The sequence below is a fragment of the Corythoichthys intestinalis genome, chromosome 7 (assembly GCF_030265065.1).
Source record: "Corythoichthys intestinalis isolate RoL2023-P3 chromosome 7, ASM3026506v1, whole genome shotgun sequence".
Lineage (NCBI taxonomy): Eukaryota > Metazoa > Chordata > Actinopteri > Syngnathiformes > Syngnathidae > Corythoichthys > Corythoichthys intestinalis.
In genome coordinates this window covers 29,778,384-29,796,390 of record NC_080401.1, presented here as the reverse complement: position 1 = coordinate 29,796,390, position 18,007 = coordinate 29,778,384, and the positions used below count along the sequence as shown (strand labels likewise).

The window sequence follows — 18,007 nt, the reverse complement described above, 5'->3', positions numbered from 1 at the left end:
GTCCTGTTCAGCTGTTTGACACGGAGAATGGAAGTCTAAGTGCCCGGTTGGTCTGAACAGTATTAATGTTTCACATTGAGAGTATGACATACTCCAATTGTGATCATTCAACATACCTCACTTATTATGAAAAAGCAGCGAACAGGAAGGGGTTATGGGGGAACAGAAGAAAAGAAACCCAAGAGAAGAAAGAAAAGAAACACAAACAACAACAAGAAATACATTGAACGTCTACACTAACTACTAACATGTTGGTGCTATCGTCAGCTAGATGTATTTCAGGTTGACACGATGTTGTGGGCCTGTTGACCAGGGAAAGAGGGGGACGGGGTGGGGGAGTCTATAAGCTAAAATCAGCTCTGTGATCTAGAACACAGTAATCGTGTGAATCCCTTGTGAGTGTAAACCCGCTTGCGACCGACCCTATGCCGGCCCATCGCCAATCCCGGCACCGGGACCCCCCTCCTGAGCGTGCCCTATCACATCCAGCCGCACGCGAGCCCCACTAAGCACGCGACAGCCACACAGACAAGCAGAGATGCCACACGGGCGCCAACCCAGGGCCACAGCCCCCACCCAGCCAGTCCGGGGAGGGAGGGCCTGCAGGGGTTCAGCGCAACCCATCCCTCCTCCCGCAGCCCAGCAAAGGAGCCATCGCGTCCCCCTGGGATCCAGGTGGTCCCCCGGGCCACCCATCAACCAGCCTTCAGGGATGGCAAGAGGGGAAGCACCACCAACCCCACGCACACCCCCAGCCCCGTCCGCCCACCTGCCTACGAGCCACAGCCGCAAAATATAAATTTAAAAGCAAATGTAATCAACCAACTGAAATCAAGTTTACAGAGGTGGCGCATGTTCATAATCTGACGCATCTTCGGAACACTGACACTCACAAGTTTGTCACCCAGATTACCAGATGCCCTATTATTCAGTAAATTGCTGAGCCATGGAAATAGGACTACATGGCACTTTGTCTGTTAACCATGATGCAATCCAGATGGAGTAATACTCTTAATGAACATTTTATTAATGCAGGTAACCTGTTTGAAAAATCTAACTTAATTGCTACCAAACCATCTTGTTTTGGTACTACTTTTTTAGATGAGAATCTTTGTTTGGCATTAGGTAAATTCCATATGTATCTAGATACAGGGTTGCGATTTGATACAAAAACGATATATTTAAAGTAATAACGGTTCGATTACGATTCAGTTCAGTTTGGAGGCCGTGCAATTCGAGATCAAACAGGGAAAACAAGCGACAACTCTGACACCACATGGACATTATACATTAATCATAAAGAAGACTAAAAAAAGACATTCTCAAAACTATTTCCTAGCTGGTAAAAAGCAATTTATTGCCTTTTCTTGGCCCTTTAAGAAACAATAGTCTCAAGTAAAGAATGACATGCACACACACAAGAAGAAAATATACTTGCCTACAATTCAGTACAATTACTTAAGTACAATTAAGAGGCTTTAGAGTCGAAGACAATTTAAAAATTAGCCTCGGTGAAAGCGACAAAAAAATATGGGCCATTATGATGGTTCAGAATAACATTGAAAAATTGCTATTGTTGTCTTAAAATATCTTCGATGAGGTGAGGAGAATGTTTATGAAAATATCTTTATTTGACTAATAGCACAGCAAATTGAGGTAAAATATCTAATGCTTGTCGCACTGCTACTTTGGAGCAAGTTAAGACCGGGAAAAAAAAAAAAAAAAAAAAAAAGGCAGCACCAAAGGATATTAAATTGCGGCAGCCTATTAAATAGCACTTTTTCCCCCAACACATCAAACAAACAAAAAAAAGACAAACTTGGCCTCCCCTATCACCTTTGACTGCAGCCTTATTTAAAGAGACATCTGCCCCCAATTCCTTTGTGTATTTCTATTGTCCCTACAGTTGGCCAGCTGTCTCCATTCCTCTCCCTTACTTTTTGTTTTTTTTTGCCTTCCCTATTCCCTCCCTCTGTGTCTTCATTCTTTTTGCAACTGTTTGCTCTTCATTTCCCAGAGCCAACAGCACGAGTTCTTACCCTCCAGCTGTTACAGAAACCCCTCCATCCCCATCTATCACCACAGTTTGTCCTTGAAGATAACACACAATCCAATCAGACCCTTCCATTCATTTGTTGCATAAACAAGGTAGCATTTCTTTATTAAGGATTCTGAAGGAGACCTGTGGCATGCTTATCGACCAAATGAATCAGTATTTTCCATTCCTACCAAATGGAATGCAATATTTTTTAACAAAATGCAATCAAATGGTAAAAGTCAATGAATAGGTATGACTGATATAGGATAGAACTCTTTATTTTGACCAATACTTAACTCCATTCACTCCTGCCGTGATCCTATAACAGGGCATCGAAGACAAGCACAGGAAAGCTCCGCTAGTGCGCTACAGTGCAATGTCAGGTGTGGAGTTCAGCCACAAGGCTCCAGTTACAGATGTCCACTGGCTGCCTCAGACATTTGAGGTACGGGTCACTCATAAGGTAACATTAAGGAAATACATATTTAAGGTCACTGTTGAAAGAACGGGTAGATGTAGATGTGAGAAAAGGTGTAGTTGAGGGATGGGCAAACCTGACAGATAATGATTGCAGTGTTTTAATCGGGCCAGATTCAGGAACTGTCCAAAATTGAGGGTTGGTCAAAAAATTTAGGTCGTATTAAAAGAGGGTGCATACAACAAAATGTGACGTGATCTCAAGGATGAAATATTTACCAACTTTCCCACTGCTTAGGAGCATACTGGATAGCACAATCAAATCTAAAACAAATCAGTAAAATTTTGACATAGCATGACACTGTACTCATTGGCTTTGGAATCTTTGACTTAAGCTCACAAGACGAGTGAGTCATTCCATGTTCCTGTAGTGTGGTTGTAATTCTGTGGATAAATTAATCAATGGAATTACATGACAATTATTTTCCAGAAACAACAAAGTTTATTAGTTTGAACATTACAGTGGTATGAAAAAGTATCTGCACCTTTTGAAATTTCTTACATTCCTGCATAAAATCACCATCAAATATGATCTGATCTTTGTCAAAATCACACAGATTTAAAAACAGTGTCTGCTTTAACTAAAACCACCTAGACATTAATAGTTTTCATATTTCATTGAGGATAGCATGCAAACAATGATAGAAGGGGGGGAAATAAGTAAGTGTACTCTCTGCCTAAGGGGACTTAAAGAGCAATTGAAACCAATTTTTACCAAAAAATTTAAGTCAGGTGTGTGCCCAGTCACTAATGAGTGCTTTAAAGCTGCCCTGCCTGCCTGCACACACCTGGTAAGAATTGTCTTGATGAGAAGCATTGTCTGATGTGCATCATAGCTCGGTCAGAAGAGCCGTCTAAAGACCTGTGATCAAGGATTGTTGATTTGTATAAAGGTGGGAAAGAATACAAAACCATCTTTAAAAGTCTGGATGTTCATCAATCAATAGTCAGAGAAGTTGTCTACAAATGGAGAGAGTATGGCAATTTTGCTTCCCTCTCAAGGGGTGGCCGTCCACCAAAGATGACGCCAATAGTTCAGTGCAGAATACTCAGAGAGGTAAAAAGAACCCTAGAGTGTCTGCTAAAGACTTACAGAAATCACGGTTCAGTATCTCCGTGCACACATAAACTATATGTAAAACTATGGCCAAGAATGGTGTTCATAGGAGTACTCCACAGAGGAAGCCACTGCTGTCTAAAAAATGTTGTCAAAAAAGCCATTTACTTATTTTTCTCCTTTTTGTCATTGTTTGCATACCATCCTCATTAAAATATGAAAACTTATAAATGTTTGGGTGGTTTTAGTTAAAGCACTGTTTTTGCATCTGTGTTATTTTGACAATGATCAAATCACATTTGATGGTGATTTTATGCAGGAATGTGAGAAATTCCAAAAGGATCAGATACTTTTTTTTATACCACTGTAAGTTAAACATGATTTTCAAATCATTGTATTCTGTTTTTATTTACGTATAACACAATGTCCCAACTTTAAAGCAATTGGGGTTGTAGGACAATTTTAAAATCATGAAGTCAGTCACCAATTCCCTTGCCTGGTACACCAGACTCACCGCTGTTCCAGCTACTGAGTCTGGCCACCATTCACGCGGATACAATTTCCAGGGCGGAGCAAGCCACAGCAAACAGACAGCGGAGTGGACCAATCAGCGACGGGCAGACGTGACGTTAGTAAAATGGCGAGGGCAGGACGAGGGACTTGCGCGTGGAAGTAAACATACGAAGAGAGCGGAGTTTATTCGACATGGCTAGAGCGAGACAGACTGTTGTCAATGACTCATGTCGATGTGTTTTAGGTAATTTAAAACAGATTTTACCGTGGATTGGAACATATTCTCGGCTCTCCCGTTCACCATCTGTGTTGTTGAAGAGACGACTTTCGACGCGCAAGAGTGACGTTGCTCGTGAAGAACATGTCACGCAAATAAACGAATCTGATTTGTCGATTGAGTTTGGAGCTCCTCGAAAGGCCGTTAATGGGATGGTTCCCAGACTATTTCTCTCAGTGTTTGAAAAATACAGGGAGAATAGTCTGGCAGAGCCAGGCAACCAATTCCCATGAAGTGGTCTTTAGGAACATTAACCATTTTGCATGTCATTATATTATCCTTGTAGGCTACTATAATCAACTCAAAGTCTTCAGTTTGACAGATATTTTTTGAATTTTTCATTCTCCTTGACATTGGTTTAGGTAAATGCTCAGGGCATTCCAGTGGAGAACCAAAGCAATATTTCCGTTCAATTTATCACCTGCTCCCCTGACAGGTAAGTCATTCACAATTTTTTAAGTCAGTAATTTCTCAGAATTAATAAATACATTTTAATGTATATGATTTAATTTAATTAATAAGTTTACTGATCTCAATCTATCAAGGCTGTGTAACAATGTGGTGTCTTAACAATACAGCTCAATTCATATTTGTAGTAATAATTAAAAGTAGTAGTAATAATGAAGAAATAATATTAATATATATACCTTTTTTTTTTTTTTTTAAGTTCTTTAAAGTTCTGGGATATCCGAGTGCAAAAACTAGGGCGCCAGACTGCAGCAGAAAAGAAGCAGGATGCATCAGAGTCTCAGATGGCTAGTTACAGTGTCGACAACCCTTTCAAACACTTGGAGCGGACTTGGAAACCCTTTATCACGGTACAGGAGGATGGAATGCTTTTTATTAATTTAGAGAATAGCTCCTTTTTTTCAATTTTCAAACACTGAATGTTGGATCTCGTGGGTGAATAAAACTGTATAAAAAGAATTACTAAGAAGATCACATTTTTCATTTCATGAAATAAATATATAAAAGTAAATGATGTAATAGGCACGGCAGTACATAAACGCTTTGGTTTGGTTCTCAAATGAGTACCGCAGATTGCAACCTAATAGTCATTTGGTCATTTATTTCTTTGTTTCTTGTCTTGAAAGTGATTTAATTTGAATATCTGTAGATAGGTCATTTTAGTGCGACTGAATTTTCTTTTTGACCAGTTTTAAAAAAAAAAAATCTATTTCACCCTGATTATAACTACCCAAACAGCAGCTGTAAAGCTGTGTTTTGATGGACCTTTAAAACTACTGGTGTAATTTGACAATCCTTTAACTAAGTAAACAGAATTTAGGATTCTTTATTCTTTAAGGTGCTAATGGTCAAACACTCATTTTTGTTCCTGTTTTAGGTTCCGTTGGTAAACATGGAGCGGAATGGCGATTATGCCCCAATAAGATTCAGCCTTTACCCCTTCGCCAATAACAACACCACCACCACAATCTCAGGTGAGAAAAAGAGTTGTATGCTCCCATTGCAAACAAGCATGGAAAATTAGATTGTGTAATGTACAAAATATGCACTGATGTCACAAATCAGTGGTGTGTGAGATATAGTACAGTGGGACAAATAAGTATTTAGTTAACCACTAATTGTGCAAGTTCTCCCACTTGAAAATATTAGAGAGGCCTGTAGTTGTCAACATGGGTAAACCTCAACCATGAGAGACAGAATGTGGAAGATAAAAAAAAAAAAAAAAAAAACAGAAATCACATTGTTTGATTTTTAAAGAATTTATTTGTAAATCATGGTGGAAAATAAGTATTTGGTCAATACCAAAAGTTCATCTCAATACTTTGTTATGTACCCTTTGTTAGCAATAATGGAGGCCAAACGTTTTGTGTAACTCCTCACAAGCTTTTCACACACTGTTGCTGGTATTTTGGCCCATGCCTCCATGCAGATCTCCTCTAGAGCAGTGATGTTTTGGGTCTGTCGTTGTGCAACACGGACCATCAACTCCCTCCACAGATTTTCTATGGGGTTGAGATCTGAAAACTGGCTAGGCCACTCCAGGACCTTGAAATGCTTCTTACGAAGCCACTCCTTTGTCGCCCTGGCTGTGTGTTTGGGATCATTGTCATGCTGAAAGACCCAGCCACGTCTCATCTTCAATGCCCTTGCTGATGGAAGGAGATTTTCACTCAAAATCTCTCGATACATGGCTCCATTCATTCTTTCCTTTACACAGATCAGTCGTCATGGTCCCTTTGCAGAAAAACAGCCCCAAAGCATGATGTTTCCACCCCCATGCTTCACAGTGGGTATTGTTTACTTCGGACTCAATTCAGTATTCTTTCTCCTCCAAACACGAGAACCTGTGTTTCTACCAAAAAGTTCTATTTTGGTTTCATCTGACCATAACACATTCTCCCAGTCGTCTTCTGGATCATCCAAATGCTCTCTAGCGAACCGCAGACGAGCCTGGACGTATACTTTCTTCAGCAGGGGGGCACGTCTGGCAGTGCAGGATTTGAGTCCCTGGCAGTGCATTGTGTTACTGATAGTACCCTTTGTTACTGTGGTCCCAGCTCTCTGTAGGTCATTCACTAGGTCCCCCCGTGTGGTTCTGGGATTTTTGCTCACCGTTCTTGTTATCATTTTGACGCAACGGGGTGAGATCTTGCATGGAGCCCCAGATCGAGGGAGATTATCAGTGGTCTTGTATGTCTTCCATTTTCTAATAATTGCTCCCACAGTTGATTTCTTTACACCATGCGTTTTACCTATTGCAGATTCAGTCTTCCCAGCCTGGTGCAGGTCTACAATTTTGTCTCTGGTGTCCTTCGACAGCTCTTTGGTCTTGGCCATAGTGGAGTTTGGAGTGTGACTGACTGAGATTGTGGACAGCTGTCTTTTATATCGATAATGAGTTAAAACACTTGCTATTAATACAAGTAACGAGTGGAGCTTCGTTAGAAGAAGTTAGACCTCTTTTACAGCCAGAAATCTTGCTTGTTTGTAGGTGACCAAATACTTATTATCCACTCTAATTTGGAAATAAATTCTTTAAAAATCAAACAATGTGAAACAATGTTTTTTTTTTCCAGATTCTGTCTCTCATGTTTGAGGTTTACCCATGTTGACAATTACAGGCCTATTCAAGTAGGAGAACTTGCACAATTGGTGGTTGAATAAATACCGGTACTTATTTGCCCCACTATATATAGTGCGAGAAGAGTGAAAAGTATTATAAAGTAAAAAATGAATAAATAAATAAAGCACTAGTGTGCCATACAGACTAAAAAATGCCTGTAGTGGCATATTCCCACCCCACAGGAGGCTGCCCTCTACTGCCTTAACTCCAAATTCTGCAAACAATTAATCACCCCGGATTAAAAAAAATAATAAAAAAAATTAAATACCAGTAATAGAAAAAATGATTTTAACGAGGTATTATCGCGTACTTACCTTGTTTTGATCCAAAAACTCCATGTAGCATGTATCATCGAGTGTCAAGAAACAGATGTGAATGGCCACAGCCGGACTTTTGGGGAATTTTATGGGTGAAACATGGTAATATAACAAGGGTCGCATCCAGAAATCGCGACATCAACGAGTGGTCGAGATTTTCTTTTTCATATATTTACCCTTTTTAACGTTATTTTTCAATTTTTCTTCTTTTGGATCGATCATTTAACATATTGGGGAAAATACGACATTAACAAAGAAACACAATTAATCGATAGTTATGAGGTAGATATCCGTGACTTTTTTACACACGGCATTTTTTTCATTGTGACGTAATTTGTTTAAAAGTTTAAATATGCGAGTGAAAAAATGTTTAAAGTCGTTTTTTTTTTTTTTTTTTTTTTTTTTTAAACGAAATATTTGACATCAATTAATGATTCTAAGATAAAAATGACAGTCATTTTGAATAATAAATGTAATTACTTACCTTCTTTTTATGGCTGGGTTGAAACAAACGCGTGACGTCTGTAAACGGGGGTTTCCAGGGTAAGACGGACAAATTAATAATAGTTCGGGGGCTTAATGCGCCATGAATCTGCTATGGCAGCATATAGACGTATTGTTCTATCAAACACAACAGCTTAACTTAAAACGTAACGTAACTTAAAATACAGCAGTTTATTTTAAAGAACGGTGCAAGAGCAGAAACTGGCTTTTCAGTCTTGTCTGTGTTTTCCGCCATATGTACAGTGGGGAGAACAAGTATTTGATACACTGCCAATGGGAAAACCCATTGGCAGTGTATCAAATACTTGTTCTCCCCACTGTATGTATATATATATATATATATTTTTTTTTTTAATTAAGTCAAGAAGCTACCCACTTTCAAGACAGCCGGCTCACAAAGGACAGAGGGGTTGGACCTGAAAGTTATATTTCACAAAAAGAAGAAGAGAACAATTACAATTTGAGTGGTCTTCAACCTGTAAAAACAATGTATGCTTTGGGGGCAGCATAAGCAAGCCTGCTCTAACATGCTTGTACAAATGTGGTACAGTGGGGAGAACAAGTATTTGATACACTGCCGATTTTGCTGGTTTTCCCACTTGCAAGCCATGTAGAGGTTGGTAATTTGTATCATAAGTTCTCTTCAACTGTAGGGGACGGAATCTAATACAAAAATCCAGAAAATCCTAGTGTATAATTTTTGAATAATAAATTTGTATTTAACTGCATGAAATAAGTATTTGATACATTACCAACTAGTAAATATTTCGGCTCTTAGTTCTTTTCTGTTACCTGTATAAAAGACAACTGTTCACATGCTCAAACAAACAAATAATAACCTCTCCACAATGGCCAAGACCAAAAAGCTGTGTAAGGACATCAGGGATAAAATAATAGATCTGCACAAGGCTGGGATGGGCTACAGGAAAATAAGCAAGCAGCTTGGTGAGAAGGTAACAACTGTTGGAGCGATTATTAGAAAATGGAAGAAGTTCAAGTTGACGGTCAGTCTGCCTCGTTCTGGGGCTCCATGCAAGATCTCACCTCATGGGGCATCACTGATCATGAGGAAGGTGAGGGATCAGCCCAGACCTACACGGCAGGACCTGGTCAATGACCTGAAGAGAGCTGGAACCACAGTCTCGAAGAAAACCATCGGAAACACATTACACCGTCATGGATTAAAATCCTACAGCGCACGCAAGGTCCCGCTGCTGAAGCCAGTGCATGTCCAGACACGTCTGAAGTTTGCCACTGACCATCTGGATGATCCAGAGGAGCTATGGGAGATGGTCATGTGGTCAGATGAGACCAAAATTGAACTTTTTGGTCTAAACTCGGCTCATCGTGTTTGGAGGAAAAAGAAGGATGAGTAGAACCCCAAGACCATCCCATCCCAACCATCCCAACCGTGAAACATGGAGGAGAAAACATCATTTTTTTGGGGTTTGCTTCTCTGCCAAGGGTACAGGACGACTGCACCGTATTGAGGGGAGGATGGATTTTCTGTTTTTTTTGTATTAGATTCCGTCCCTCACAGTTGAAGAGAACTTATGATACAAATTACAGACCTCTACATGCTTTGCAAGTGGGAAAACCAGCAAAATCAGAAGTGTATCAAATAGTTGTTCTCCCCACTGTATGTGTTTGATATTTACAGTAAGTATGGTGAGCGCTTTTGATCGATTAGTTAACATCAACTGAGTGTCCCATTTCAAGTCAAAATTTTAAGACAAGAAGCATCCTTTGTATTTAACCTCCAACATTTTCTTGATGAATATCATTTCTCAACAAGTTATTGACTATGTCCGTTTGATATTTTTAACATTATAATGAATTTGTGATGCTCAAGAAAGTGGTGGTGAAGCCTCAGCACTAACTCCAGACTACAGCCAGCTCCAAATAAACTCTGGCAAAGCACAAACACCCGTGCCAGACATAAATACCAAGGTTTATATTGGAACACAGGTAAATATTTTTAAAGTCATATTTATCCTCAGCATATCAAGTGCATTAATATTTATCTGTCCACACATAGCAAATAGCATTATTTTCCTTCATTGTTATAGCATTTGAACTATTTGTACTTAAGATTGCTTTGGTTTTGTGCTATTGTGTAAATAATTCAACTTTACATGACAAGTGTTAGCGTATCTGTTATGTTTTTCTTTTTTGCCAGGATGGGGAGGTAGTTTATTCTGAGTGGAAAATGGAGAAAAACGATCTTGATCAATTACTTAGTGAGTGATGTTACAGTATACCTTCATAACAGCTTGTGGAAAAAAATCATAAGTGCCAATGTAACCATGCAGTGTTGTTTTTGTCAGCCCTTTTAATTTTTGTTTTACTATTTGCCTTTTTTTTTTTTTTTTTTTTTTTACACGGAGAATGGAAGTCTAAGTGCCCGGATGGACTATTTGTCTTTTGGACAAAAATACTTATTAGTCAGTCATATTTTAGTAATTTCAAAAAGTGTTTGTCTTTGTCTAGTTTCAGTCGACAAAATCTCATACAAATTACTGTAACTCGACTGTACTTAAATGTTTTCGTAAAATTCTAGTTTTAGAACAAAAAAAAAAAAAATAAAATAAACGTTTCCAACAATTTCGAATAAACATAGATGAGCACATCTACAAGGACAACGGCAACTTACATCAGTAAGGAAAAAATACAGTACATCCTTTTCAATTAAACCCACCTGGAAGTCAAGAACTGTATGTAAAAAAGATTTTCGTTTAACACTAGGAAGTGTGGGATTTTTTTTTTTTTTGCTATTTTTTTTTTTTTTTTGCTATTCTTAGTCTAGCCAGAAGTTGCAACCAATCAGTATTTCCCTGTAATTGCTCATTTACCAAACAAAACAGTTTAAGTGGGCTATTAGCTAAATGCTATTTCGCCAACAGGCTGACCAGAAAAGCCAAGTGGCTCTGCTTTAGAATGGCCAGTGTTTTAAGAGGCCCCTGCCCATTCTGACGCTAATGCTAACGCGAATGCCACACTGGCACTAGGAGCTACATTTAGCGTCTGATGATCACTCAGCACAGACCTTTAAAGGCTAAAGTAAAATAGCATATTCTCCTTGCCAACATAAGAAAACAAATTTTACGGTGTTTACAAACAAGCAAGATGGAGCGCAGCCTAGCTACACATCCAAAACTTCAGTGAGGAAGGAGAAGCTCAAACACTGCTATGATGCAAGCTGACGTACAACGGGGTCCCCAAATTTTTTCCTGTGGGGGGCCACATAACTTTTCCCTTCTCTGATTAGGGGCCGGGGTCAGTTTGTAACGGAAAAAGTGTGAGGACTGCAAGAGTGCCTAAATTTAAAAATGTATTCTTTTTCAGAAAGCCAAAATCAAATAACCCTTTTTGGATTCTTCACGGAACAAAAGTAAATAAAATACTAATATATATAATAATAATAATAATAATAAATAATAATAATAATTATAACTGAAAAAGAGGGTTAATTTGACTGGGGATCCCTCTGTGGGTGTGTGGTATAAAGCCGGCAACGCTATGGAGTTGTGACTCCGATCAGAGAATCAACAGGGGATGTTCAGGATTTATTTGTTTCCTTTAATGATGATGAAAGGAGTTTGAGATTTATTTTTTTGTATTGTGGCTTCTGTGAATACAAAATAACCATATAACATGTCAGTAATATAATATATATAACCTATAAACATATACTGTATTATAAACACATCTAAATTAACAGGAACAACATTAAATATAATATAAATGAAATGCACTGCTTACATAATGCAAACAATGCTAATCCTTCACAATAATGTGCATACACATTAAGCAGGAAAATAACTAACAATTTAGATAAGTGAATTGGCAACAAACAAAATTCAGCCTCCACCATGTAGCCAAAGGGGCCAACGATTAGCATTAGCGATTAGCGCTAGCGGCTAACGGTTAGCACACGGTGGCTAGCGGTTAGCTCGTGGCGGCTAACGAATACAAGGGACCCTAAGCAGGTAACTCATCTGCCAAACGTGTTTATGCACTGCCAAAGCACACTTCTGCAATACACCCACCTCTCTCATTCATACACAACACTTGGATTGCCACTAAACAGGACGGCAGCTTGAGGAACGAACCGCAGGCAGTGAAAGGAGGAAAAAGTGACTTGTCTACTTGTCTACACCGGCAATGAAGGGAGGAGAGAAAGTGACTGGTGCGCGCTTCGCTTTTCATAAAGGGCAGGAGTAGTAACAATTAAACTAAAGAACAAACATGCTATGGGGCTTTCCTACAATAACACGATTAATTAAATAGATAATAACCAAATAACCATCTCTGGGTTCTTCACGGAAAAAAAAGCCAGGAAATAAATAACACTATTGGGGGAAAAAAAAAAAAAAAAAGCTCTCTGGTATTGTTCAGGGGGCCGGATCAAATGTGGAGGTGGGCTGTTTCCGGCCCGCGGGCCGTAGTTTGGGGACCCCTGACGTACAATATGAAAATGTCACACATTGTGAACATATGACAGAAACTATGTTGCATTGCATCTCGTTGTCGTCTCGTCAGACGAAAACTGGCATTTGTCTCGTAATGTTGTAGTCTCCCAACCCATGTTTTTAGTTCTTCATCGTCATGAAAAAAGTGTTCGTCAATGAAATTTTTTCGTTATCGTCATTGTTGACAAAAACAACACTGTAACCATGTAAAAACTTCTAAATGTGAGTCACAATAAGTAAGCTATCCTTGTGTTCACCCAGTCAAACCTCCATGCAGGATGATAAATCTTTCTTTCTGTCTCAAGGTCCAAAGCCTCTTCATTTGTTCAGAATCCACCCCTGCTTGGTCAATACAATAGAGCGCTCACCTTTTTATAAAGACATTGTCTTGACTGGAACTTCACTTTTTGGAACCAGCAATATTGCCATTTGGAAAGAAGGAGTGTTGGTAAAATGCTTTAAGTATTCAACCTTTGGTTTTCTTCACTATCCCTCATTTGTAAGGTTTGACAAACCATCTTTCAGGACGGCCCTATTTTTCTGTTCCCGAGCTTGGAAGGGTTAGCTACTTCGGCTTGCTGGTCTTTAACCCGGCCCGGAGTTTTCTTTGTCAGTAAAGGAGATGGAAAGATTGAGGTGTGGAACATTCTGGAAAAGACAGAAGAAGCTGTGCATGTGCAAGAACATATGTCCAATGGGAAAATAACCTGCATCAAACCATGGACTGTCACTTGTGAGTACTCGTGAGCAGTGTTGTCACAGATTACTTGAAAAAATATATATATATATTTTTTGCTGATTACTCCTCATAAAAGCAATCCAGTTTACTTTATTATCAAGGTAATTAAGTTACTTTAAAAGTAAATTATCACTTATGTTTGAAAATTTTTCTCCCTTTGCTGCCTCACCATAAGAATGACAACAGAAAATGTCATCATATGTAATTGACTTTCCGATAATTGAATTAAAAGCGGAAGATCAGAATTTTTTACGTCAGGCTTAATCTTCCGGTTAGCTGGGGTTTAATTAGTCGATGGAGTTGATTTCAACCACCATTGACTCGCGCTAGCTTTTCCATTCAGGAGCCCTGACACTAACAAATAACTGACAAACTGCATGGATTTTTTTCGAAATGAACTCCACCGACTAAAAGATTAAGCCTAATGTCAAAAATTCTGAACATCGGGTTAGGCTTTGGGGGTTTGGGTTAAGAGCATCTCAATGCCAATATAAAACAATGCAAATTGACTGCACAATAATCAACAACACACAAATGAATTTTGCAATAAATAGTGCAATAAACATAAAGGTGGGGACAGGCGCGAATGCGCTCGCACAACCCGGAAGTAATCAGTACACACATGCGGTCAATTTGGCCACAAAATATGGCGGCAACTAAGCACTTTACACTCAATCGGACTTACCAAAGATGCTAAACGATCAGGTCACCTCACGGCATAAATATGCATGAATATGATGAAACAATGCCTGCCGATTTGCCTGCCGAGCAATGACTACCCGTCAAAGCTACGAAACGGCCGTGCATGTAGCGGCCTCAACTTATCGCTGGAGCACTCCAGAATGAAGGAAAAATACTCCCATTCATTCATGGGCGCACACATATTAACATTCCCTCCCACATCTCAACAGGTGGCTGCACTCGGTTCGAATGTGCACCCCGCGTTTGTCACGCCTTTCTCAGTCCCAAAACACTTAGCACGTGTGACTTGAGACCAAAAGAGGAAGTAACCGTGAGTGGTTACCATGGAAATGAAACCATAGTGCAGGGCCGGCCCAGGCCATTTAGGGGCCCTAAGCAGAATAATGCCAAGGGGCCCATATTTTTGTAAAAATGTATTAAAATTGTAACCTTATGTGCATCTTTCTTGATTCTTGATCACATAACTATGTACACGACATTGCCAAGCATTACTTTGAATTGTACATTTGGGAAAAATCCCCTTGTGAAGAGGACGGTATTCCACCTCCAATTCCAAGATACTTCTCAATAGCTCATTTGAATCAGCCAAAGTACAAAATATGATTGCATGGAACAAAATTCAGCCCAGGGAAATATTCGTCAACAAAAACGTGTACTGCGGGGAGTGCACAACTAATTAAGTAGAGTCACTGTAGGCTGATACGGTACATGGCATACTACTTGATAATAAATGAAATGATCGGCTACGTCTACACTAGGACAGATAATTTTCTCCAGGGTATTTTGGCGACAATTTTTGTACCTTTCCACACTTCGTTTAAGGTGCGTTTAATGCCCTCGCGTTTCTGCAAGGTACGCCTGCATTTGCGCAAACTACGCATGCGTAGAAAGGAGAAGCCTAATGTGTTACGTCATCGCCCGTGCGGTTTACCTCTGAACCGGAAACTCATTACTTGCCTGCGGCAAATTTCGAAATCACTACACATACTATCTTTATTTTGTGATCACTGTTTTTTTCGTGATCGCAGTTGAACGCATCACGCAGGAGCGAGAGTGAAGGGAGAGCACTTTTACAAGCAGGCGCCGAGTTGTGATAGAAATACATCTTTATAAAACAACATCATTGCTGACATCATTACTTGGGATGTTACAATCAATGCTCAGTTGCGCTCTCGCCACTTGGAAAATAACAAATAGAAGCATATGGTGTGGCGCTGCGTGTATTTCCTGTAAACTTGTGCATAAAAGTAGCGATCCTGGAAGTGGCGACAGTTTTGATCGGCAGAAATGACTTGGAAAAAAACTGATCACGCGCCTCTTTGACTGGGGATACCACGCAGGTCACTTTTCGGGGTTTAATTTTCCTCTACGCATTTTTATATACAGAACTCATTTTTGGTCGGCATTGAGTTGGGAGGGGCCAGCCCCACAGGGTCGTTTTACAACAATTAGCGGAAGCCGTACATTTGCCGTTGCCGACAGGTGACAACGCTCCGGGCCTTCGCCCTGCGGCTAACGACAATTACCAGACATATTGACAAGCTCATCTGACAACAACGTTCAAGCGGAGTGTCTTGCACAACAACAACTTCAAAAACATGCTCTATTACCTTGATACTGTTGTTTCTTTTCTTCTCCGATTTTCTTCTTTCGTTTCTCTGCTCCAAAGGATAAATTCGCTTCGACGTATTCTTGCATCTATTTTCCAAGCAAGTTTGAGCACCAATCATTGCAAAGCAGGTTCAACGTCACTCCCCAGGTTGCCAGATTGTAATGACAAGAAAATGGATTTTTGCATAGATAAACGGCAATGCGCGCCACATTATACACGATGCTGTATTAATAATGTATAAAATGCGGTTGCCAGATTGGGGGCCCCCTAGTGGTGGCTCTAAGCAGCTGCGTAGTCTGCATATAGGCTGGGCCGGCCTTGCCGTAGTGAAAAGATGGGAACCTTGTCTGGGGAACATGTTCTATTCGAAATTCTCTCCGTACATGACTATAATAGTCATTCTACTTCTATTATGAGGCAATAACAAAATAGTAACGCTAAGCCAATAAGGAAATGAAATTTATTCAGATTACTGGTTTGGAAAAATGAATGCGTTAGATTGCTCGTTACTAAGAGAAAGTACATGTAATCAGATTAAGTCGGTTTACTAGCAAGCAGCAATGTACCGTATTTTTTGGACTATAAATCGCACCTGAGTATAAGTCGCACAAGCCAAAAAATGCGCAACGAAAAGGAAAAAGACATATATAAGTCGCACCTGAGTATAAGTTGCATTTTTGGGGTGGAAATTTATTTGATGGAATCCAGCACCAAGAACAGACAAGTCGTCTTGAAAGGCAATTTAAAATAAAATACAATAGAGAACAACATGTTGAATAAGTGTAAAGTTTGCTAACATTATATGATGCTAGAATTTAGATCGGGCCTAAAAAATCCAGCCCGCCCCGACCGGCACGAGGGTATCAAAGCCCAACTCTTTGAATTTTTTGGGGGGGGATTGAAGTCAATCTTTATTGGATTGAAGCAACTTCTTTGATTAAAGAAATGTTTTGCATTTGGGCCACATTTTGGCTAGGACATTTGTCTTTATTATTCTATCAAAAAATAAGTTGCTTCAAACAAGAAAAATTGATTTTCAAACAAAAAACCACTTCAATCAAAAAAAAAAAAAAAAAAAATTCAATCATATAAAAAAAGTTTTTGAATGCGAAAAAATATTTGAGACTCAAATATTTGCTTTTGAACACTTAATTTTTAATTTTAAAAAAATTTCTTTGATTTTAGCAATCCTTTTTGTGCTCGGGCCATATTATGGGTAGGACATTTGTGTCTAAATTATTCAATCCCCAAAAAGTTGCTTCAATCAAAAAAAAAAAAAAAAAAAAAAAAAATTCATACAAAGAAAAAAATCATTTGAAAAATAAAATTGCCCTCCCTTATAATTCTTTTTTTTATTAATATGCAAAGCAAATGACCATCTAAGGTGCTAGTCACATGATCTGTTCGAACAATAATTTTGACCCATTATAAAAATATCTTTTTTTTCATTTCAGTCATTTTTGTTGCTTTAATGCTTTACAACTTTAAAACAATTCATATATAAAACTTTACAACAATATATGTATATACATATAAGAAAGTCAATTACATGCAATGACACTTTTCGGCCATAAACTCCGCTTATGATGTCAACATGTTGAGGTTCCAGAATTCAACTGTTTCCGTTGTCATGCCATTATGAAAGCCTTGGTGCTGCATGACATTTCATGTCTTGAATACTGTTTATGGACATTTATTTTTATGGCTTTGTTACTCCAGCCAAGCAGCACTTCCTGGCTGTGGCTGACGATCTTGGAATAGTCCGTATATTTCAAATCCCACCGGTGTTCTACATTGCTTCCAGGAATGAGGTAAGACAGGTTAAGTCATGCACAGGGAACATGCCTTTTCTACATTATTTTTTTTTTTTAGCAGAAATTACAACCAAATTATCCTCTTGAATGACTTGTTTTTGTTTTTATTATTTTGTATTCCTGTTGAGTCAATACCACGAAAGACTAATTCATTTTTATATATAAAGAATGGATTTTATGTCATTTACATTGCATATAAACCGTTTTTCCTTCCTTCTAAATGTATGTGCAGAAGGTGAATGTTGGAAAATGCATTGATATACAGATACAGCGGCTAAATGATCTCTTGAAGAGAAAAGAACTCTGGGAAAGCCAAGCGCCGGCAACAGAGGAGCAAAAGAAGACGGTGAGACATACTACAGTTTATTCACGAAGACAGTCAGTTATTTTGCTA

At 39.0% G+C, this 18,007-nt stretch overlaps 1 protein-coding gene across 9 annotated transcripts in view; it reads left to right on the top strand.

The window, feature by feature from the left end:
* Window positions 1-18,007, top strand: part of dnai3 (dynein axonemal intermediate chain 3) — a 52,538-nt gene that overhangs the window by 17,213 nt on the left and 17,318 nt on the right. For 8 of the 9 annotated variants that reach the window (XR_009063865.1, XM_057841328.1, XM_057841329.1 and 5 more), the window contains 10 exons: window positions 2,367-2,483; window positions 4,725-4,798; window positions 5,030-5,180; window positions 5,708-5,804; window positions 10,127-10,242; window positions 10,454-10,514; window positions 13,052-13,194; window positions 13,272-13,479; window positions 17,519-17,610; window positions 17,846-17,959. Coding sequence is in view for 8 of the 9 variants with exons in the window: in XM_057841328.1 (XP_057697311.1) it covers window positions 2,367-2,483; window positions 4,725-4,798; window positions 5,030-5,180; window positions 5,708-5,804; window positions 10,127-10,242; window positions 10,454-10,514; window positions 13,052-13,194; window positions 13,272-13,479; window positions 17,519-17,610; window positions 17,846-17,959 (1,173 nt within the window). In the remaining variant the exon portion in view is untranslated. The remainder of the gene's footprint in view (window positions 1-2,366; window positions 2,484-4,724; window positions 4,799-5,029; window positions 5,181-5,707; window positions 5,805-10,126; window positions 10,243-10,453; window positions 10,515-13,051; window positions 13,195-13,271; window positions 13,480-17,518; window positions 17,611-17,845; window positions 17,960-18,007) is intronic. The other variant, XM_057841331.1, reaches the window with a different exon arrangement.